The sequence below is a fragment of the Nestor notabilis genome, unplaced genomic scaffold (assembly GCF_000696875.1).
Source record: "Nestor notabilis isolate BGI_N333 unplaced genomic scaffold, ASM69687v1 scaffold7315, whole genome shotgun sequence".
In the NCBI taxonomy this organism is placed as follows: Eukaryota; Metazoa; Chordata; class Aves; order Psittaciformes; family Psittacidae; genus Nestor; species Nestor notabilis.
This window is the reverse complement of record NW_009927847.1, coordinates 11419-35493: the sequence shown is the minus strand read 5'-3', so window position 1 is coordinate 35493 and position 24075 is coordinate 11419. Positions and strand designations below refer to the sequence as shown.

The 24075-nt window shown below is 46.7% G+C and overlaps 1 protein-coding gene across 1 annotated transcript in view; it reads right to left on the bottom strand.

Moving 5' to 3' along the window:
* LOC104405514 (myosin-3-like) overlaps window positions 1-16391 on the bottom strand; it is a 35854-nt gene extending 19463 nt beyond the window's left edge. Inside the window, exons 1-26 of the mRNA XM_010014246.1 lie at window positions 16188-16391; window positions 13999-14142; window positions 13760-13916; window positions 12744-12771; window positions 12554-12662; window positions 11954-12046; window positions 11488-11551; window positions 11308-11406; window positions 9257-9360; window positions 9038-9176; window positions 8257-8375; window positions 7907-8056; window positions 7310-7480; window positions 6366-6675; window positions 6123-6193; window positions 5086-5173; window positions 4876-4993; window positions 4455-4578; window positions 4227-4363; window positions 3896-4151; window positions 3478-3720; window positions 2963-3139; window positions 2737-2882; window positions 2560-2650; window positions 1170-1559; window positions 939-1065 (exon numbers count right to left, since the gene is read on the bottom strand). Of these exons, the coding sequence (XP_010012548.1) occupies window positions 939-1065; window positions 1170-1559; window positions 2560-2650; window positions 2737-2882; window positions 2963-3139; window positions 3478-3720; window positions 3896-4151; window positions 4227-4363; window positions 4455-4578; window positions 4876-4993; window positions 5086-5173; window positions 6123-6193; window positions 6366-6675; window positions 7310-7480; window positions 7907-8056; window positions 8257-8375; window positions 9038-9176; window positions 9257-9360; window positions 11308-11406; window positions 11488-11551; window positions 11954-12046; window positions 12554-12662; window positions 12744-12771; window positions 13760-13916; window positions 13999-14142; window positions 16188-16391 (3859 nt within the window). The remainder of the gene's footprint in view (window positions 1-938; window positions 1066-1169; window positions 1560-2559; window positions 2651-2736; window positions 2883-2962; window positions 3140-3477; window positions 3721-3895; window positions 4152-4226; window positions 4364-4454; window positions 4579-4875; window positions 4994-5085; window positions 5174-6122; window positions 6194-6365; window positions 6676-7309; window positions 7481-7906; window positions 8057-8256; window positions 8376-9037; window positions 9177-9256; window positions 9361-11307; window positions 11407-11487; window positions 11552-11953; window positions 12047-12553; window positions 12663-12743; window positions 12772-13759; window positions 13917-13998; window positions 14143-16187) is intronic.
* Window positions 16392-24075: the final 7684 nt, after the last annotated feature.

Here is a 24075-nt window from a genome sequence, read left to right as displayed (position 1 = left end):
TCCTGGTTTCATCAGGTGGTATATTTAATGATGTAGTCTTTGCATACAGCAGCCACTATCCTTCTGGATGTGATCCCAGTTATAGAATCCACTGTCGATGCTGTTGATGGTGTTTGCCAGTGGCTTTGGGCTGGTTTGACAGGTCTTAGTGTTCTAAATTTGTCAATTCTTGTGGATTCATCAGGACTACCAGCCTCCAGGGATTACCAGATTTTGGGAGACTTTCACATGCAATGCCCTCTTTGTCATGCTGTTCCCTTGTAACTGTATCGCCATTCACATACAGATGTGGCTATAGAGCTCATTCACACAAATCCATATGCATTCACATAAAAAGGGGTTTCATGACAGGTGTAGCTCCACGCCTCAGCTGCTAGAACAGCAAATGTCAGCACTCCCTGACCTGTTACTGCGAAAAATCCCCAAAACTCAGGTTAGTTTAAGTCAATTCAGTGGCATTTTAATTTGAGATGCCTGAGCTTGCAGTCAACCAGACCAAGGAGCATTCACACTCATTATACCCACTGTTCCAACAAGTCCGCATGGGAGCAGTTACAAGCTTCACGAGGGTAGCACACACAGAGATACTGTGCACACAGTGAATATGTGCACTCTTGGAGGAGTAACTGCAGTTCTAACATGCTGCTCAAATCGTTTGGGACAGTCCTGAATTCCCAATGCCTCTGCATGGGATCAACTATGTCACATCACTCTAGGAATTAGTCACCTAAGCAAATAATGCTTGTAATTGGCATATGAACTTTAAAGTGTCACTCATGGACTCTCTGCCTTGAATTTATTTCTAATGCTGTCTGTGCCTGTACCAGTGAATCTGGAAGTAGAATGTGCATCTTGGGTACAACTAAGTCTCATTCACAGTACACATTTGAGGGCATGGGAAAAAAAATGCCCTCAGCAGATCTTTCTGCCTTCCTTACCAGACTCTGTCTGCAGCTGAGCTTTTTGGATCACCATCTCGTTCATGTTTCTCTGGTTTTCCTCAAATTTTGCTTTTATATCTCTCATCTGGTCTTCCAAGGTGCGGTACATTTTTTCCAGATGAGCCTGAAAGGGAGTAAGAAAGAGAAATCTGTGTGTGTTTGCAATGTATTAACCTCCCACCAGACAGAAACAAAGCCAATGCAAGTATTTAACTTATAAAGAAACACCTTGGACTTAGTAATGGTCTCTGTACTACTGGCCAAGCTGTCGATCTCCATCTTCAGCTCGCCCTTCTCCTTCTCCAGCTTTTGCTTCACTCGCTGTAGGTTGTCGATCTGCTCCCCAAGCTCAGCGATGCTGTCCGCGTGCTTCTTCCTCAGGGCAGCAGCCGTGGCTTCGTGCTGCAGCGTGGCCTCTTCGAGGTCACGACGCATCTTCTGGAACTCGGCCTCACGCTTCTTGTTGAGGTCACTTCGAGCAGTGGTGGTTCCTGCAGCGTCTTCAAGTCTTTGACTGATTCCCTCAAGTTCATTTGACAGCTCATGACAATGCTTCTCTGTCTTTGCCCGCATTGATTTCTCACTCATAGTCTCCTCTTCCAGCTCTGCCGCACGGGCCTGTATAATGAGGAAACAGCACATCAGGAGTTAATAAGGAAACAGACAATTCAGTGCTTAGTTTAACACATAATTGTCATAGTAGAATACCAAGGCCATTTTTTTGGAGACTATAAGCACCTGCAGCCCATGGAGGACCCCATGATGGAGCAGGGGGATGCCCGAAGGAGGCTGCTACGCTGTGGGAAATCCATGCTGAATCAGGCTCCTGGAAGGACCTGTGGCCCCATGAAGAGAGGAGCCCACGCTGGAGCAGGTTTGCTACAGGACTTGTGACCCTGTGGGGGGCCCACACTGGAGCAGTCTGATCCTGAAGAACGCACCCCATGGGAGGGATCCACGCTGGAGCAATTGGTGAAGAACTGCAGCCCATGGGAAGGTCCCATGTTGGAGAAGTCCATGGAGGACTGCATCCTATGGGAGGGACCCCTTGCTGGAGCAGGGGAAGAGTGTTGGGAGGAGAAGAAGTGTCCTTCCTGAGGAGGAAGGAGTGGCAGGGGCAGCGTGGGATGAACTGGCCAGAAGCTCCATTCCCTGTGCCCCTGCACTGCTGGGGCCGAGGAAGTAGAGAACATGGGAGTAAAATTGAGTCTGGGAAGAAGGGAGGGGTGGGGGGAAGGTGTTTGAGATTTGGGTTTATTTCTCATTACCCTACTCTGATTAGATTGGTAATAAATGAAACTAATTTCCCCAAGTTGAGTCTGTTTTGCCCATGATGATAATTGCTGAGTGATCTCTCCCTGTCCTTATCTTGACCCATGGGCCTTCATTGTATTTTCTCTCCCTGTCCAGCTGAGGAGGGCAGTGATAGAGCAGCTCTGGTGGTCACCTGGTGCCCAGCCAGGGCCAACCCACCACACTTCTGTGGACAAAATTATTACAGTGTACTGAGCCACTACTGTGGCTAGGTCAGAGATTTTATGTTACCAGCCACGGACAAGCATTTTTCAGGCTACTGCAGCTTGAATAAGAAAAAAAGTAGTTCCAGAAAGTCTCTTGCCTGCAATTCTCTGAACTTCTTCTGCAGCTGAATACCTGAACTCTGCTGTTCCTCAATTTTATTTTGCATCTCGATAAATTCCAAATCTTTCCTGTGAAGGAAATGTTCTTTTAATAAAGAGAAAATATGTCCAGAGAAAAGCAAAATAATAAATTTGTCGCTGTTTTTTGATCATACTTCCTTAATTTTTCATCTAAGTGTTGTTTATCATTCTTCAGATCTACTATGGTTTCCTGGGCAAGTTTCAAGTCTCCTTCAAACTTTCTCTTTGCTCGTTCAAGGTCCATACAAACTTTTCTTTCTTGTTCTAAAGATCCTTCAACCTGTAACATGAACATACATAAGGATGACGGATGGAACAACTGAAGAATCTGCCTTTTCTCCTTGTGTTGAACATGCTTACATCATTCACTTGTTGCTCCAGCTTGATCCTGGCTTTGGTGAGGGTATTAACTTTGTCCTCCTCAATTTGCAGGTCATCCAGTGCCTGCTGATGGGCTGCTTGCAGGGCCTTCTTCCCCTTGTCTAACTTCACAACAGTCTCATCTAAACCTGTCATTTCTTCAGTTAGATTTTTAACCTATTGTAAGGCAAAATACTTGAAGGTCACTAATAATTTTGGCTTTTCCATAGGTTAGTGATCACACAAAGCCAATAAACTCATTGCTAGACTACATGGTCAAACTATACAGCCTTTCTGCTTATATATTACCCTTTTGAAGTCACAAAGCAACTCTGAACTTGCATTTTAATGCATTATTGTATGCTTACAGGTTGGTTTTTCTGTGCAATAGAGGTGACCAAATTCTGCACCAGGCCCATAGATCATGTTATTGTTCAAGTTGGCTGCACCTTTACATCCTTTCTACAGACAGAGCAACTATTAATAAACATGTAGATAGCAGAAATTAAAAGTACCTTGTTTTCTGTGGCATGCTTTTCCTTTTCAGCCTTGGCCAATGTTAACTCAAGGTCATCAATATCTTTCTTCAGTTCTGAACATTCATCCTCCAGTTTCCTCTTTCTGGCTGCCAGATCAGCATTTATCCCCTCTTCATCTTCCAGTTTTTCCATTACCTCCTTTATTCTTGCTTCCAGCTGGAATTTGGCTTTGATCACCTGGTCACATCTTTCTTCAGCATCAGCCAGATTTTCATTTTCCTTTTTACAGAAAACAGACACGTGTTCCATTGTCACACATTGGAACTGACACAGAAACCATGTGCTCATTGTGCAACTGGGACATGAAATAATAGATTTTCCATTCAGCCCTTTCCCGAACACTCAGACAAAACTAATGTAATCGAGGAGCCAAAAGTGGTCTTTAATTACTTACAGTCTGTACTTGCAGCTGCAGAGCCTTTTTCTCGTGCACCAGAGTCACCATTTTTAGTTCCAGTTCTTTCCTCTTGGTTTCTGATTTAGCCAGTTCTTCTTTTGTTCTCTTAAACTCTTCCTTCATCGTGGCCATTTCCTCCTCAGTTTCTACACTTTTCAAAAGGGGTTTTAGCTTGAAGTACAGCTTCATCCAGGGCCAGTGCTTGACATTCATGAATGCACGGATGTTGTACTGGATGCAGAAGATGGACTCCCTGAAATCAAAGCAATCCATCAGTACTGTGAAAAAAGCACATCTTGAGAAAGCAGACCTCACAGAAGGCACACACCTGTGGTCTAGCATTCTTTTCAATTCAAGCCTCCTGAGGTATCCCCTGCATAAAGCCTGTGTCTGCGTGATGATTTTTCCTAAGCAATCATCTCTCATTTCTTCTAGGACACCCAGCAAACCTGCCTTGAAGAACACCTGCAAGGGAAGAACAGAGATTAGTCATTGCTGGGCTTCTATTCGAATGCAGTGAATGATTTCATATTGTGGGGAAAAAGATAGTATTTACCTTAGTGTGCCCAAGTTTGTATTGAGTATGATCTATCTCAATGGAAGACAGCAACTTTTCACACGCCCTTTTGTTATCCATAAACTGTCCTTCTGGAATAACAGCAGCATTCAGAAGGCGGTATCTGACAAAATGAAGGGAAAATCTTAACCATCAGTCTCACAGTAGGGCACAGGATGCTCCAAGAACAGCTCTCACTTTGAAGATACAGAGGAAGGCTGAGGCTGACTTACACCTTCTGCCTTCAATAACAAACCACTAAGAAGCAGGTCAGATCAGTAATAGATGTGTCTTTATACTTTCCATATTTGTTCAATATTAAAACACTCTTTTCCTGAGAACTACATCATTGACTTGTTTAGCAAGTCTCTTCTCTCAAATGAATTCAGCTCAATGTAAACACAAGAATGATGTTACAGACCTTTGTTTAAAATCCCCATATAATATCTTGTTAGGAAATCCTTTCCTGCAGATTCGAATGCCTTCCAGGACACCGTTACATCTGAGCTGGTGCAGAACAAGCTTGTGATCCATCAGGCCTGGGACAGAGCACCATGGGGATAAGACTGACTTTTCTAGCATTGGTTAATTGGTCTTCCTGCCAGTTTCTCATCTCTGTTGTGTCAATTACCTGGGGTCTTTGTTTCATTGGGAATGATACAACGCACAAAATGAGGATGGGTTGTTCGCAAGTTGGACATCAGCTTATTTAGGTTTTCCTGTAAAAAAGAGATCATTTGCAATCTCTATCTTACTTCAAGACATATCTCAGTATAATTTGACTCTGAAAATGAAACTTCACAAGTTTTTTCTTACTACTCTAGTGAATATTCTACAATCCTGTACAGGCACCAGCAAACTAAATAGCTACTAACAATGGATACAAATGGTAAACTTGCCTCCTGTCTTAAAATATAAAGGTGTCCTTAGTGGTTAGAAGCTAATCATAAGAGCTGTTGAACAGGAGGAGGATGGAAAAAAATAAACAATATTCTGGGATACCAACAGTGGTCTTTCTTGATCAAACAAACTTTCGATCAAATTAATCGATGGGTTCATTTGTTGGTTCTGTTACTTAGATACATACAGAGATATTATACATATATATAGATATACATATTAGTTACATGTAATCAAAAGAGAATTGAGCCACAAAAATCAATGTTCGTCTATGACATTAGAAGTCATCTGTGAGCATTGCATTTCTTTAACCATCTCATGCAATAATGATATACGGCCCATGTCACCGCCAGCACTCGTCATCCTGCCAGGAAGGGCTGAGCCTCTTCCTGTCCCCAGAATACACGTGTCACAACAGCATCTAGGGGCTGCAACATGTAATTCATGTTGCTCACACTGACTGCAAAGCATTGTTTGCCATACAACATCCTGTACTCAAAGAGGTACATCCTGGAAGAAGCCAATTGCAGCTTTTGAGCTGTCTTGAAACTGTGTAACCTGATCAAAGCACATGAATTCACTTCACCATTAGACCTCATCAACAACACATAATTCAAATTAACCTTTACCAGATCCCAAGGTAGCATTCCACAGCATTGTATGGCAACAGAGAAAGATGAAATGGTGACCTAGTGCAGAAGGTCTGACAAAACTGCCTTCTCAGTGTTTTCTGCAGCTGGCCCAAGCTATGCCAGAGAACACACCTACCCGAAAGAGTACAGAGACAGTTTGGAAGGAAGAGCCCTTTTTCTTGGTTCCTTTCTTCTTAATCCCACCACCTTCAGCTGGAAAATGAGATGACAGTCCCAACTGAGGTACTGCTGTAGATCCCTTTGACAGCATTATAATTGTGCATCTAATACATAGAGCATGAATACTGACTCAACATTAATTCAAGTCAGGTGATTAAGTTGGAAACACCAGACAGGAGACATGATTCTCTGATCTTACCTTCATCTATGGAAGCAAAATTGGCATAAAGATTGCATAAAATTTTCATAGATGATTTCTGATACAGCCCCACAACAGTTTCATTCAGAGGGTCTTTGTTCTTCTCAAGCCAGCCAGTGATGTTGTAGTCCACTGTGCCAGCATAGTGCACCAGAGAGAAGTGGGCCTCAACCTTGCCTCTGCCAGGCTTGGGCTTCTGGAAGTTGCTGGACTTGCCCAGATGCTGGTCATAGAGCTTGTTCTTGAAAGAGGTGTCAGTTGCCTTGGGGAACATGCACTCCTCTTCCAGGATGGAGAAGATGCCCATAGGCTGAATACAAAAAGGTATTTTCAGATAAGATGAATTCAAGTTATAATAATATAAAGAAATGCTAAAGTTAAAATACTGGAAGTATTTTATAGAGAATTAACTTTGGAAAAGTGGGGAAGCAAGATTTTTTATGAACAGCTGACAAGATACTCAAAAGCACCAGATTTCCAGAACTAGGGTTTTGAACTACCCAGACATTGGATGAAAAACTAAGAAAGCCAAGCAAAAACTGGGCAGCAACTTCCTGGAATACAGAAGTGACTTCTCCTTATCTAGAAGGAGCAAAAAGCAGTCAGCCATGAGGCTTTCTAACATTTGAATTTCACTGAGAGAAAACCTGAAGAGGAATCAATATGCAAAGACAGAAGAGAACTGAGGTAAATATGACAATGAAATAACAACTTCTAATGGTGTGGAAGACAGACAGACAGAACAGAATAAAAAAGCAATGTCTTTTTAGAAGGCAGAATATATTTCCAGTTGGTGGGTGATCAGTCACAAGTGTTATGCTTAAATGAAGGGAGGAGGTAAGGAGACCTGGAAGCTTCACAGAGAGACTGCATTGAAGGCACTTGGTGCAAACACTCTTCCAGTTTGGATCTCTGTGATAGCACACACTGCATCAGAAACTCACCTTCTCAATGAGCTCAATGCAGGCAGCCAGGTCCATCCCAAAGTCAATGAACTCCCACTCAATTCCTTCCTTCTTGTACTCCTCCTGCTCCAGCACAAACATGTGATGGTTGAAGAACTGTTGCAGTTTCTCATTGGTGAAGTTGATGCACAGCTGCTCAAAGCTGTTGAACTAATATTTGAGTAAATGTTTTAATATTGCTAAGCTGGCTCAAAACAATTTATTTCATGGAGATATCAAGGCAAGGTCAGACAGAATATGCCCAAAGGGTTTTGGTAACAGAGTAAAGAATATATCACGCGTTGTCCTGGCTTACAGGAAAAGTTGTGCTGGGCAGCACATGGTTCATATAGCCCACACTGGTGATGGTTTTGGGTGACCCTAAATACAGATTCTGTGGGAACGGTGACAGCAGCTCATAGCTTTGCTTCTGCTGTTTCTTTTCTCCTATGTAGTGGGTGATGGATCTACAAAGGCAGAAGTCTTTTCAGAGGGGTTTGCCCTGTTCTTGAGGGCTGCCTTGAGGTGAGGAAGAGGAAAGGCCAGAAAAGTCAAACAAGCAGAAAAAAAACATTTAAAGAGAGTGTAAAACCAAACCTCAAAAATCTCAAAGCCAGCAATATCTAAGACCCCAATAAAGTGCTGTCTTGGAAGCTTTGTATCCAGTTGTTGATTGATGCGCATCACCATCCAGAAGAAGAGTTTCTCATAGACTGATTTGGCAATAGCATTCACTGCCTGGTGCACCTGCAGGGACATGGTTCACACAGCTCTGTCAGAGCACTGCTAGTGCACCACCAGAATAAAACACCCCTCCACTATGCACAGCTGCTGTCAGCCACAAAGTGCACTATAGGCCTTAATGGTCCTGACCATCCTCAGCTGTGACCTGCACTCACTTCTGTACCTTAGGGAGGCGCCAGTCCCTGCTGCTCCCTGGCACTCACCTGATGCACTGTTTGGCCCTTCATGACATAGTCATTTCCCACTTTTACCCGGGGATAGCACAAAGCTTTCAGCAAGTCTGCCGAGTTCAGGCCCATCAGGTATGCTGCTTTGTCAGCCTCTGTAAAACAACACAAAACCAGGCTGAAAGGCTTTTCCTCTTGTCTGGGACACACAGAAGGTGTTGAGGCCAGCCAGAGCTCACTATGAAACCAGGCAGAGCGGTGCTTTACCCTATCCACAAAGCTTGACCAACTTCTCATTTACTTTTCCAAACAACCTTGGAGGGCTGGTCCTTATGATCTAGTGGCTATGGCAGTTCCAGCAGATGCAGTAAAACCAGTGAGTGTACTGATGATGGACCAACCTGATCTAGTTGAAGATGTCCCTGCTCATTGCAGTGAGGTTGGACTAGATGAGCTTTGAAAGTCCCTTCCAACCCAAACTATTCTATGATTCCCTGAGGAATAAACATGCTACATGATTTTTAGGACTGGTGTTTTCCCCAAAAAGCCACTTCTTCACAATTGTCACCCAAGTTTGGATGTGTAACCAGAAACTGGGGAGCACTACTGTAACATGTCCCAGGCACAGGGTCCTTCAGCAGAGCCATTGGGAATAAAGTGGATGCATAAAGTAACTCTACAGGGTGGTAAGTTGAAGGTTGAACCTCCTTTTCTTTTTCGTAAAGGAACAACTTTCCCAGAAGAGTCCTTGCATTTCTAGTGAAAAATGGTGTGAAAACAGTTGGAAATATGCCTCTCCAAGCCATGAAGGTTTTACCTTCTGTGCTGTCTGGCTCTGCCTGCTCCTCACGTGGTTTCTGCTTGAACTTCATGTTTCCATAGTGCAGGATTGCCCCTGTCAGTTTGTAAATCCCCATTCTCTCATCAGGGCTAAAGCCCAAGATGTCAATGGCTGCCTGCATACCAGAGAGATCAGCTGGTTATAATGGTGGTGATAGTAAAAGTGATACTGTCTCTTCTTGCTAAACGTACTCACATCTGTGGCAACAAGCTCCTCCTGGTCATCAATGCTGGTCACAGAAATCTCCCCTTGGCTGATGAATGGGTAGTCGTATGGGTTGGATGTGATGAGGAGCATCTCTGAAAGGCAAACGAAGGAATAAGAGTCAGGTCATGGCAGTGAAAATGGAACAAAAGCAAGGTTTCACAGGTTCCTTTTCCTTTTGCATCCCCAAGCTCCTGGTTTTCTATTAAGAGACAAGAAAGACAGAGTAAAGCCATTCATCTGCCTTCCACTGGATGAGCAGAAACTCCCAGGCAGGTTCTCAGTCCTAACAATTCAATACACTCTGAACTGGAGCTGAACATTCAGCACTGGCAGACAAGGAAGAAGAAGGGACATCTAAATAAACAGCTTTAAGAAAGGTACTTTTAGGTGAGACTTGTACATGCTTATCCTCTTATATGACACAGAATCATAGAATCATAGAATGGTTTGGGTTGGAAAGGACCTTAAGATCACCCAGTTACAACCCCCCTGCCACGAGCAGGGATGCTTCACACTAGACCATGTCGCGAAGGCTCTGTCCATCCTCCTAGGGATGGAGAATTTACCACTTCATTGGGCAACCTGTGCCAGCACCTCACCACCCTCACAGGGAAGAACTTCCTTATATCCAACCTGAACTTCCCTTGTTTAAGTTTAAACCCATTACTCTCTTCTATATCACAAATTAAGGCCAAAATTCACAACTCATTTTCAGTCCCAATCCTATGGCAGAGTGAGAGAAGTGAAGGTGTGCAGATGTGCAGTGGGATTGTGCACCATGCAGGAGATGAAGCCCTCCACACGTTGAAGATAATGTGTGTACACATTGTAAACATGTTCAGCCCCCTGGCACGCAGCTGTCTCTGTGGGAAGGGAAGAGGGAGGTGGTAGCGTCAGGAGAGGGACATAGTGTGAAGATGAGTGTAGGAACTCCACCTTGGGAAATATTCTGTGGATAGTTAGGAGTGATGGGTAGAGTGGAGGGAGGAGAAGTGCAGTAGTTCAGTGTGTGCTAAAAGGGATTGGGACAGATGTGGGGCATGGGTAGGGTATGACATGGCAGTGGGAAGGGGGAAAAGGTTGGAGAGGCTATGCTACAAACAGGAAGAACTTTTGTCCATGCAATGGAGAGTTCAGATAGGTGGTTTGTAGATCAGGGTATCTGGCCATCCTGCAACCAGAGAACTCTCACCTTTCTATTGAAGATTATGCACAGGATCTGGCCCATATATGCTGGAATTTTCACACCAGCAAGAACAGCAATGTGTAAGGCAGAGTAAATGGCCACTGCTGCACCTCACCTGAACACAGTTTGCATAAGAAATTACCCAGCGAAGATAAACTGGAAGTGGAGTAACCCCTAGTGCAACACTGTTATACAGAGCGAACAGAGCTGTGTACAGCTTTGGTAACCCAGTCATCATAGAATAGATTCAAAGAATAGCTTGGGTTCGAAGGGACCCTCAAAGCTCATCTGGTCCAACCCCCTGCAATGGGCATGGACATCTTCAACTAGATCAGGTTGCCCAAAACCACATCCAGCCTGGCCTTTGAATGTCTCCGGGGATGGTGGATTCACCACCTCCCTGGGGAACCTTTGCCAGTGTTCTACCACCCTCATTGTAAAGAATTTCTTCCTCACATCCAGCCTCAATCTCCCTTCTTCAGTTTAAACCCATCACCCCTCATCCTGTTGCAACAGGCCCTGCTAAAAAGTAACTCCCCATTTTTCTCACAGGCCCCTTTTAAGCACTGAAAGGCTGCTCTAAGGTCTCCACAGAGTCTTCTCTTCTCCAGACTGAACAACCCCAATACGCTCAGTCTTTCCTGACACACGATGATGGAAAGCAGATGACACAAATAAGAACATGAACAAAGCTTCAGTGCTTCACACAGCCTGAGGCACCAGGCTGAAGGGGAAGCTGGATGCCTGTGACACACAGTGCCACTGGACCCTCTGTCACTGAGCTGGCATATTCAGAGAAAAGTTTCCTGTATGATTTTACTGTGAAATGCTACCATGTGATGGCTGTCCTTACCAAGCAGCTCAGGCTTCTTGTTGGAAAGGATCTGGTAGAAGATGTGGTAGCTTCTCTCTGCTTTTAGCTGGAAAGTGACTCTTGACTTTTCCAACAAGTCTGTAATATGCATGCACACATTAATGTTTCAAGCATTTCTTTACTTTCTAGTAAAGCAATAAGCCCCCATCATTTACTCACAAGTCTCAATGTCACCAGAGGCCAATTTTCCAGAGGTCCCAAAATGAATACGAATGAATTTACCCTGGCAAGCAGACAAAGGTAATGGTCAGTGCAGCATTCTCAAGTAGCATGCCAGGTTGTTTTCTCTCTTGAATCTCAGTCACAGCATTGCCAAAACAGTCTGAATTAGAAGATAGATAAAGGGGACAGTTTGTTGCAGCCCAAGTGTTCAAGGCCAGGTTGGACTGGGCTTAGAGCACCCTGGTCTAGTGGAAGGTGCCCCTGCCTATAGCAGGGGTTAGAACCGGATGAGCTTTAAGGTCCCCTCCAACCCAAACCGGTCTGGGGTTCTATCATCTGACAAACAACCAAGATATTTGCCAGCAAGAACATTTCTCTCAGACCAGTGGCTCCCAGTTGCAAGTAACAAGCAAGCAAGCGGGATTAGAAATGCAGGAGGGCAGAGAGAAACACAGGAACTCACGAAACGCGAGGAGTTGTCATTTCTCACAGTCTTGGCATTCCCAAAGGCCTCCAGCAGTGGGTTAGCACTAAGGATTTGATCTTTGAGTGTACCCTGTGAAAACAGGTGAGTAACTACTGAGAAACACCCAGGGCTATGCGGTAGGAAGAATTGACCATACTGCTGTTCACCTTATTACATGTGCAACCATGTGCCCTTCATTTCAGCTGTACAGAGTTACTACAGTATCTTTTTGACTACAGCACCAGGAACCAGCAATGTGTGTAAATGGTAAATAATTCATTTTCCTCTTATTTGGAATTTCTTCCATGGTCAGAGATCTCATCTTTCAGCCACATGGATAGACTGGTCTGTGTGAAGAAACTGGAGCTCCTGATTCTTCCTGGAGACCAATCTCCCAGACCTGGTTTCAGTCCACTCTGATAGCTTGTATTTGTGGTGGTCCTAACTGAATATCAACCCCTGGTTTTACTGCCTTTTGAGGGGGTGGCTGAAGCTAATGAAAGATATTTTGACATAAACGTTTGTCACAAGTGCTGTCCTCAGCCACAGGTTGGTAACACCCCAACTGCCCCTCTGCCAAGCCTTTCTTCCTCACACCTTCATCCAAGACTCCTTCTTCTTGGCTAGGTCCCCACTCGCTGCAATTGTGGCAAAGTACTGGATGACACACTTTGTGTTCACAGTCTTCCCTGCTCCGGACTCCCCACTGCCAAAAGAAAGCACAGAGTGAAGAATTATCTGCTTCCTTTTTGTTGGAGACAAAGGTCAAAGCAGCAGATGTACTTACGTGATCAGGATGGACTGATTTTCACGATCTGTCAAAAGAAAAATACTCGGTAGGGAAAAGTGCTGCTTCTCTGGTAAACCTGAGTATCCCCTGAAGGGAAAGAAACAAAACCTCTGCAAGCAAAACTGAAAAGATGTATGGTCTTTTTCTCCTCTCTCTTCCCCTCCCTGTACTGCACTTTTTGGCTTCTATCCTCCACCTTTGCTCCATCCTTTACTGTCCTCTTTGCTTCTGTCTTTACTGTATTTACCTTTATCACTATTTAGGATGATAGAATCATGGAACAGTTTGGGTTGGAAGGGACCTTCAAAGCTCATCTAGTCCAACCCCCCTGAAATGAGCAGGGACATCTTCAACTAGATAAGGTTGCGCAAAACCACATCCAGCCTGGCTTTAAATGTCTCCAGGGATGGTGCATCCACCACCTCTCCAGGCAACCTGTGCCAGTGTTTTACCACCCTCATTGCAAAGAATTTTTTCATCACATCCAGCCTGAATTTAATAAGGGACAGGACTTCATTCAAATTAAAACCATGTATTTTGGTGAAAATGTTTCTTCCAGCTCTGTTCCGAACCTACCTGCTGTTGCATGAAGCCATGTGCTGGTGTGCTAAGGACTTCCCAGATAATGTGTCCTATCCAACTGCAACTGCCCTTTGCAGTGGTTCCTGTTATGGTGCTTAGCACAGTACTTGAACCAGAAATACAGATAATGTGCAGTACAACAGCATAGCACTTGAAGAATAAAAAACCTAATTCGGGAGACAGGGAAAACTGTGTGGAGCTGGTTTTGCATCATCTAGAGACAAAACAAGCACATCTAATTCCACAGTACAACAGTTGGGAGATCAATCAGACTATCTGCAACATGACACAGGACAAGGAATTGGGGTAGCACACTGTAAGAGATGGAAGAGGCAGCTGAGCCCATGGCAGGAGAGGAATGGCATTTGGCAGGAGCAGTGTTTCTGATGCAGCTTTCTTTCTCTGAGTCTGGTCAAACTAGCGGCACTCACCAGTCAGCATGAACTGATAGGCATTGTCAGAGATGGAGAAGATGTGTGGAGGAGCCTCCTGGCGCTTCTTGCCTCGGTAGCCAGCCACGACCTGAGGGCTGTACACTGGCAGCCACTTGTAGGGGTTGACAGGGACACAGAAGAGACCCGAGTAGGTCTGTGGGAAACAAAACTGGAAGAGTCACTGCAGTCATCTCCTGGCAGCTGGATTTTCTCCTCTGTCGGGATAGGGAACTTACATAGATCATCCAGGAGCTGTAGCGGTCCTTGAGGTTGTAGAGGACGGCAGGTTCATGCAGGTGGGTCAACATGGCCACATCTTCAATTCTGTCAAACTTAGGTGGGTTCATGGCATAGACATCATCAGGCTTGACAGCAAGTGTCTGTAGTTCAGAAAGGAAGAGTTAACCTTGATTCAGCGACTCTTGATGGATGCTGCTTCCATGTATACACACAGAGACACAGGCACAGAGAAGTAATAACATCTGTAAGGCTGCTCTAATTCATAGTTTTTTTTCTGTTCCACTGTGCAAAATGAGATCATGGCTATTACAGAGCAGACACATGCCAGCCAGGAATTCTACAACACTGGCAAATTTACAGCATGTAAATTTATTGTCCTGAAATTGCTACAACCACACAGACAGCATTCGTGCTTGACCAGATCTTTCTACACATTGTTGCTGCTTATGAACTTCAGGTTGCTGCTGTTCATGGCTGTAATGGCCAGGGGTACAACTGCTGATGGCTGATCTACCTTTCATCCCCTAAGACTCACACTGCACAGTCCTGAGAGACACTGTGCACAGGACAACTACAAGAGTCATCACAGCAAATCCTTTCTGGGAACAGAGTTGTTCCACTCTGGCCTATTGCCATTCCTAGTTAAACAAAGGCTCTAGCTCTACCAAATAGCACTGTCTACCAGCTATTATTGTAGGTGACTGTCCTGTTACACTGCCAGAGCCTGTGGAGGTGGGGACAGGGGGCAGATGTGCAGGAAAGCAAATGTACACTGATGGCAGCAGCTTATCTCAAGCACACTGAATGAAGGAGCTTGAAAATGCTGCTGTCATTTCATAGACTCATAGACTGGTTTGTGTTGGAGGGGACCTTACAGCTCATCCAGCTCCAAACCCCTGCCACGGGCAGGGACACCTTTCACTAGAGCAGGTTGCTCCAAGCCCCTGTGTCTAACCTGGCCTTGAACACTGCCAGGGATGGGGCAGCCACAGCTTCTCTGGGCACCCTGTGCCAGCGCCTCAGCACCCTCACAGGGAAGAACTTCTGCCTTGTATCTAACCTGAACTTCAGAAGAGGGCAGGAAGCTCTAAAGTATTAGGAATTACTAGAAAAGAAAGAGAAAAGAAGAGAGTGTTATGTAGGATGTGTCCATCAGTTCATTCCCACTTTCATTACTGAGCACACTTCATCAAAAGCATATAGTTGTAGTGGAAATGCTCCAGGGAAGACAAACAAAGATGGTTGCATGTATGAAACAGCTTTTCTGTGAGGACAGCATAGCTTGACTGGGATTTGGGAGTGACAAGGAGACACTTTTGCAGTCTGCAAAGTCAGGAACAGCAGAGAGCCATGGCCATGGCAAGGAAGAATTAATATTTTCTCGTGAAAAAATAAGTTGAAATGACTAGGCTGCATGTTGCAGAGAAAAGGAAGCACTTTACATACACATTCCAATTTTAAACTATGGAAATCTTTCCCACAGGATACTACAAAGGCAAAAAACCTCAAATGGATCTAAAGACCCAGCCCCCAGGAAAGCAGGTCCTTATACCTAGGTGCCCGTACAGGCTCTGCTCAGTCACATACCTGGGATTGCTGGAGGCTGGGGTGAACGAGTGGATGGCTGCTTTATTCTTTACTTGCTTTCTGAAGAAGCTTGTAGCACCTACTGCCAGGATGTTGGTTGCTTTGGGCTGCTGCAGCTATTTTTACAGCAGTTATCAGGCCATGAGCTGCTAAGACCTGTCAGCATTTTCACAAGATTAACACCTTGGAGGCTTCTCTAGGAGACTGCAGCCAGTGACACTTCACATGCAAAGGGGACTTTCAAAGTAGCTGCCTGCTCTGCTACCAGTAAAGGAAGAAGTTTATCAGGGGGTATGACAGGGCTAAAGGAGAAAGAGTTAAAAGCAGCAGTTGAGAAATGCTAGGACTGGCAAGGCTACACCCACACCTGGTTTTGAGCACTGCCATATCTTTAAAGCCTAAAGCAAGAATAATTACCCAATGAATACCTTCATCCCAGCATCCTGAGCAATGCTTTCCTCTGGAAAAGTGCTGGTCCCAGTCAGAGGGCAGGGCAGGGTAGATTTCTTGCCTGAGCTAGCCTAACTCTTTCTGTGCTCCCTGTCCTCCCTATCAGACATCTCAGCAGGGCAAGGAGGACCAGGAGGAATGTACTTACTCTGCCATCCTCTGTCTCAACAGTTATCTTCCCATCCTGTGCAGCCTTGATCTTTCCTTTGGTGTACACCACCTCGGGGTCAGCCACAAAGCAGTAGGTCTTGGCATCAAACGGCTGGTTCTGGGCTTCAATTCTCTCCTTCTCTGATTTGCGCAGGTACGGTGCAGCCTCCCCAAAAACCTCCATGCCAGCATCCCTGCTCATGGCTGGAGCTGAAAGACAGACCCTGCTGCAGTGGTCCCTCTCTGAGAGTACCCTTCCCACCTCTCAGATGTGTGCTGCAAGGTCTGAGGGAGATATTTGCCTCTCAGAGCTGGAATGCACCAAGCAATAAAGAGCTGCCACCCTTCACGGCCCCGAAGAAGGGGGATCCATGCCTGAAGGAGCAGGAGGGGAAGTGTGGCAAAGGGGAGACATCTCTGAAGGATTCACATAATCCTTAGTAAGACTTGGAGCCCTGAAGTCCGTTTTAGTTCCAGTTCTTCACTTACGATTTCCCCTACTGCCTTTTAACATGGTGCCTGTCCTAGTCCTCTGGTGCGCAGCTGCAGCAGGCAGGAACAGACACATGCCATGGCCCCATAGAGCAGATCATACAGAGGGAAGAAGGGGGACCTGCCCACAGTGAGTGCAAGGGAAAAACCAGCTCAAGCCAGTCTGGGCAAGCTATTAGTTTCCATGCCTTAAATTCTCACCTTAATGATCAGTCAACAGAAGGAAGGAACAGGCTGACATCTCTGATCTCTGAAAGAGAGAGTGGAAAGGTCAAACTCCAGCTAAACTACAACCTCTCTGAAGGCCCAATACCTCTCCCTTACTGCAAGCAACCACTCCAATTGAGGACCAGAGAAGTAAACTGCAGATACCAGTCCTTCCCTATCCAAGGAATGTCCCAGTGAGGAATCTACAGCCTTGCGAAGCTCCAAGCACAGAGAACAGCACCATTGGAGGAGCCCTCCACCCCTCTGCAGGTCAGTCACCGCATGGCCTCGAGATCAGGAGGCACCAACAAGGGGTTTCTCCCTGACAGCATTTATAGGCTCAGCCCCTTCCCTTAGCTCGGCCCCTTCCCTATATTTGGAAGGAAGGGATCGACGCTCCTGCCTGCTCACCAATTCCTGTTCATTTTATGCCATATACAGTATGCAAAGAAGGGAGCTGCTCTTTTTTTCCAAGTTTAGTAACTTTGGGACCTGACTGTGGTTTGTAGCCTCTTTGTTGTGAGGATGTCCTCTATTGGGAACATGCTCTCCTGACAGCTACGACTGCAGCTGGCACTTCACTCCTACCTGCTCTCACCTAGATGTCAAAGACATAATAGTCCAGAAGGGACCTGCCCCACTACTCCTGCTCCTGGGATGCCTGGGCAGCATTCACAATGGGAAGGGAATGCAAAGCAGCTGCGCATGGGGGGGAGGGCAAGGCCATGAGAAGGGAAAAAGGCGATGAGGATTCATGTAGGATCAATTACAGCAACTCTTGTGACTTTCCCATCACTGTATGGATCAGGAAGGATAGGAGGAAAGGCCATGACTGAAGTATGATGTGATAAACCATGGCAAAATACAGGCTCGTCAGAAAGAACACCCAAACCTACGCAGGTCTAACCTGCCATTCTGGTTGGAGAGTTTATTTCCTGGATTCTGGTGACACAGGGATGGATTTTCATGAATCCCATACCCTGCATATGCTACAGAAATTGAGCTTCAAATACCACTTTGGCTGCCTAAAAAAGGAGCTGCCAAAAGGTCCTTGATGCCAGAAGAAGCTGCAGAAGCCATGTTGCACAGTGCTATCAGGTCCTTAAACACAGCTGATTGCAACTCCCTGGGTGAGAAGAATATTGATAAGGTGACATAGCAGCCATCAAAACACTGGGCATCAGCCACCTTTGCATGCCAGCTAGGACAGGTCAGCTCTGCTCAATCCTGAGCACTCAATACTGACCCAGAGCACCACTTCCATGTGAATCGTGGGGCTGTAGGCTTGATAGTGCCTGGGGAAAGGCAGAACTGTGTCTGAGGAGACCCAGGCTGCACAAGGATACACTACGCTTATGCAACTCTTGCTTGGGTAGCACAGACCCAGGACTGGCAGCAAGGCACAGCCAGCATAACTTGAACACCCCTCTCTCCCCTCCCCTGGAGTAGGGCTGTGCCAGAGGCTTCCAGGACCACACCACCGAATCCACTTCAGCCCATGTGTTTGCCCTGGAAAGCACTGGGAAAAAAGTGGGAATTAGCATGGAGAAAAATTAAAGTGTAGCAAAATCCTCCAGCTCTGCAGGAGAGGTTGAGGGTCAGGCAGGACCCAGAGTTGAGCTCTCTCATCCCAGGGCACAGCACCATGACCATGGCAGCACAGCCAGTCTTCTGCTAAGTTATGGTTACTCTTGCAAAGCTGACTCATGAAGTCCTGCAGAGGTCATGAACACCCTTTAAGCCATGGTGGGCTTTAAGTGGAGGTCTTCCAGTCCCAAGTGCTCTACTTGGTCGACACAGAGCAGACAGGCAATGGCTGCAAACTGAGCTCACCTCATAGAGCAGGACAGCAGCTGGCAGAAGCAATGGGAGGCTTCATGCTTGCACACATAGTAGCTCCTGGCTCATGAGCAGAAGGGCCTCCCCCAGCCTGAGTCATCCTGCCTGCTTTGATCATCTTCTGCCACCGTCCAGTAGCACCCGTTTGCTCTCCACACTGCCTGGCCACTCATCCAAGGCTGCAGCACCAGCCTTCCCTCAGCAGAACAAAGCCCACAAGACTTGTGTGAAGCCAGAAGCCTTATCCCAAATAGCTCCTGCACCCCGCAAAACACCATTCCCAGCTGGAGCACCCTGGGGCATCTGCTTCTGCTGCATGGGGGACGTTACCTCATCTTGCAGACGCTGCTGGCCCTGCTTGTGTTTGCCCAAGGAAAGCTGACCCTGTGGCCTTGCAGGAGCATCATTGTCACTAGTGTTTTGACAAACATGTTCCATGTTGCCCTTAATTTCATTTAAGGTCACTAAAAATGGACACTACAGCCCCATAGCTCATGAACCATGAATTCCTAGAATCCCCCTAAGCCTGGAGGATGAGGGAAAGCTTTTTTTAGCAAGCATCCCCTGTGATCGGCCCTTTGAACTCAGCACAGTGGATGTACTGAGTGTCTGCAAAAGGCCAGACACACCACACCAAGTACCAGCTTGGGGCTTTGTCCTGATACTGAACTGTCAGTGTGATTCAGACAGGGCCTTTCCTGCTTCCAGGCATGCCTAAAGCAAGAGGGATGGACCATGCTCCTCATACCCAGCTGTAGGATCAGAGCAGAGAGCACACACAGGCAGTAGGAGCCTTTTCCATATTCCCTCACTGGTTCAGGTGCCCAGTTGGGAGCAGAGTGCAGGAAACCAGTTAGCAATGAGCAGTAACCCACAGGTAGCCCCTGTGCCAAAGAGTCACTGGCATCTGGTGGGCACCACACCAAGAACATACTCCACTGTATAAAACCATTTGCACACTGACACTGTCTCAACTGCTCTAAATCAGGACCACCCAGTATATCCACAAGATGGAATTTCATGTTCTCCCCAGCCCAGCAAGGGTTAGCAACTAAGAAAAATACACATTAATCTTTCAGATCTCCAATTCTGATCCATGTATTGTGCAACCAGCTATAACAGCCGCTGCTACTACCTGATCACCACCTGCAAAGCCTCCACTTTTCACTGTAACAGTCACACTTATTTCTAGCAGTTCTCCATCATTACACAAAAACATGTCTCACGAGAATAACTGCTTTAAAATCTTATTAGAAGTCAGCCTGGAGGAGGGGCTTAGATATAGAAATGTGTCTGTTACTGGAATGCCAAGAAACTTGGGGAGTGGAGATGAATCCGCACATCTAGATTTTTGGTTTTCCCTTGGTGTTAAGGACACGCATTAGATTCTTCTTAAGAAGTAAGTGCACAAACCTTTCTGTGTTTAGACTTGTCTGTGCTTTGGAGCCTTTGGATGCTTCACAAGCTGTGTGAACAGGCACGACAGAGTTTTGTGCAAGTGAAAATCACAAAACGTCATGATAGATCTGAAACTTCTATCTCTGTGCATGCGTGACAATGTGAGACACTGCAGGTGTTTCAACCCAACCAAGAAAACACCAGATTTTCAGCAAGCTGAAGAAAGATTATTGCTTTTATTCCGTTTCTGGGACTTAGACTTGGAATACGCACTACAGGGAGCTGCAGTGGGCACACAGAGCACATGTGTATAGGCAAGAACAGGCCAGGATGAGCAGACCCAAAACCAAAATGAAGACCAATCCCAGCCCGTGCCACCCTGATCTCCCTGCAAAACCCTTCTCTCTGGTTTAGTCCCTCAGATCACCCAACTCAGAGCACCAACCTGGGACGCAGTGTCCTCGGTTCAGCTACAGCAGTCATTTTTTCTCCTTCTTAGTAGCTGTTGCAGTGCTGTGTTTTTCACTTTCAGCCTGGGAACAATGCTGATAACACCGATGTTTTTAGTTGTTGCTCAGTAATGTTTACTCTGACCAAGGACTTTCTCAGTCTCATGCTCTGCCAGAGAGGAGGGGAAGCCAGGAGGAAGCAGAGACAGGACACCTGACCCAAACTGGCCAAAGGGGTATTCTATACCACAGCACGTCATGCCCAGTATAGAAACTGGGGAGAGTCACCCAAAAGGCCCAGATCGTTGCTCGGGTCGGGCTGGGTATCGGTCAGCGGGTGGTGAGCGGTTGTGTCCTCTCCCCTTGTTATTCCTCTTATCATTATTATTGGTAGCAGTAGTGGTTTGTATTACACCTTAGTTACTGGAGAGCTGTTATCTCAACCCGTGGGAGTTATATTCTTTTGATTCTCCTCCCCATCCCTCCGGGAACAGGGGGAAGAAGAAGAGGGGGAGTAAGCTAGAGCCTGCATGGTTCCGAGTTATCAGCTGGGCTTAAACCATGACACCCAACATGGGGAACAAGTCACCTGCTAGTCTCCCAGCACTCCTCCAGAGACCTCAGTGTCTCTACCATGCTCTGGGGTTGTCCCTCTTTTCCCAGAGACACCTCCCTGTGCCTCACTTCATGGACCCAGGCTTGGGTGCAGCGGTAGGTCTCACACCCCTGAGTCAAGGAGACAGCCCCAGAAAAGCTCCCCATGCATGGGGTGGCAAGGGAACAGTGCCAGGTCTAGCAGCTAGCAGGACCTGGCCAGGAAAGAGGGCCATCAGGTGGCTGAGGCTGAACCCGAGAGTCATGGCTGATGGTGGGACACCTGCTGCATCTGTCCCAGCAACTGGTGCAAAGACCCAGCAAGGGCTATGGGGACCATAACTTGCTCAGGACCTACAACAGTGCCTACCTAGGGAGTATGGAAAAAGAGGGCGAAATTGCAGCAAATGACACTGCAAGAACAACAAGTTACACCCTGAGGACTCCCACATAACCCTCACTATGACGAAGAAACATCTAAACACAACTGGGCCACTTCAGAGGACATGGGAGCCAAGGGTGTTACACATTCTGGGCAACATTCTTTCCCAATATTTTCTTACAAAAGCAAAGCATGCTTATTTCTTGGCCTTGCAGGAGCTGGATAGGAAAAAGCATCCTTTTAATTTACTTGTAGAGTGCCTGGATGTCCTTTCTCAGCTCAGAGCTCTCCACTCCTTGCTCCTCTGGGCTCAGTGCTACTTGTGCCCAGGGCCACGCTGCCCTGATGTCCCATGTAGAGATTAGATCCAGGGTGAGTCCTAGGCCAATCTAGGACTAGGATACCCTGCTTCAGCTTCTCACAAGCAGAGGACAGTGAATCACCTTCCTTTATCACCAGAATCTCCCTGGGGCACTGCAGTGAGGCCCCAGAGCACGCATGTGGGTGCACATCTTCTTGCTAACAGCCTTTGGGAACAGCAGCTGCATTTCTGTATGTTGCTCCATGCTGCCAGCATCATTTGCAGACCCAAAGCTGTCCTGAGGTGAAGGTCACAAGGGCGCTACCACAGCAAGCTGCATTGCCTTGCAAGGCTCTCTAGTCCTGGTGTTGCCAGGGAGCTTTTATTACTGCCCTTCATTCAGAGAAGGGCACTTGTGGCTCATCATACCCCCACAAATTAAAGGTGGATTTACTGGTTGGTGTCTATCTATTTTTGCACAAAGAACTTTGAGAGAACAAGGAGGTTTTGTAAGCTTGGAGCTGAGTAAGTTCCCTGGCATGCTGAAGGAACCTGCTTTATTAAACTAGTAATACACAGCTTAAAACACGGAATGAGCTGGCTCTTGCACAGAAACAGATGCAATCATTCCTGCCCAGGTCTCCCCAGTACAGCTACTCATGCTCCCAGGAATACGTACAGCTGACGTAGAACCGCTACAAGCCAGGGGCTGGATACTCTGCAAGCAGCACAGCTTGCTTTAAAAACACAAGTTTTCTGTTTGAACCAAACCAAACTTTTTAAATTCTCTTCTGGATGGAAACATTTCGCTTTCCTCTTTTCTTTTTAGGCCACCAAACCTAAAAGTGATCCAGTAAACCGACCTGCTTATCAGTTCACATCTAATCGCACGGACTGCAGCCATTCCCCTGCAGCACAGCCTGGAATATCTGCTTCACCAAGTATAGAGTCACTGCCCCAGGGCTGGGGAGGTCCTGAGCAGCTCCAGCATGCGCTGTCCTGGAGCCACAGCTCTTGGGTCTTCTAGGTGAGCACACTACACCAGCAGCAGGGACTGGGAAGCTTTGGCTACAAGCAGCAACTTCACTGAATCATGAGGCTGCTCATAGCTCTGCTTCACTGCTCAGCAGCCCACAAATTGCTTGTTTTACCTGAGTAAAGATACATCCTGACTTGCAGCAAGGTGGTAAAGACCCCAACAAATGGTCAGCCTTCAGCTCCATCCTCACCAAAGAGCATGTGAGACCCTTCATTCATCCCACAGACCTGGCTACGGGACGATGGGAGCACAACTTCATGACATAGGAGCACATCTTCATGATACGGGGCTAGTGCTTAGACCATGCCAGTCTGACAAAGTGAGAAAAAGCTCTAGAAAATGTAGATACCTGTAAAGTTACTGGAGAAAGAGCTACAGTATTTCAAACCACACGTAGTCCTGAACCAAGACAGGGATGAGAAAGATGCCAAAGATTAAATGGTTCTGGGTGGCTGCAGGAGGACACCGAGGTTCAGCCAGCATTCTTCAATGGCCAGGCATCTTTGCCATTGAAGCTCAGTTACACCAGCTGCAGTTCCTGAAGGGCTGCCATGACAACAGCCTCATTGTACCATAGCTTGCAGTTATCTGAGGCCAATAGTGCTGCTCAATCTATCACTGCCAAAATGCCACCAAGCAGGGCTGACTGTGGCATTTCTACCAGCACCCAAGAGCCCTGCGTGCTTCGGAAGCCTGAGGCTCCATCACCTGGACCCCTGTGCGAGCAGCACACCCCAGGGGAGGGAGTCAAGGAAGAGCAATAGTGCTGGGAAGAGCCTGGAGGGATGCAGGGTGTGTGGTAGCCACACACACCCTGCAGCACAGGAGGAGACACAAGCACATGGACAGCCACGTGGCCAGGCACCAGCTCATCAGGTGCACACCTTGCTCTTGAGTTCCATCCCTTGGCCTCATGCTGGTGTGGTTTGGTGCCCTCTGCACAATCTGCTCTGGCCTGTACTTAAGCCTGCTGTGCCTGCAGCAGCCTCCCTGCTCCCTCCCTGTATCCCCAGCACCCAGGAAGAGGGGTACATAAAGGCAGCTTCCAATCAAGGAACCCTTGCAAGAAGCACAGACGAACTGTCCTGACCTGCAGCCCTCTTCCCTCCCTCTCACCATCACTGCAGCTTGCCCCTGAGTCAAGCTGGCTGGTTTGTGCTTTGGAGTGACTCAAGAGTGGTCTTG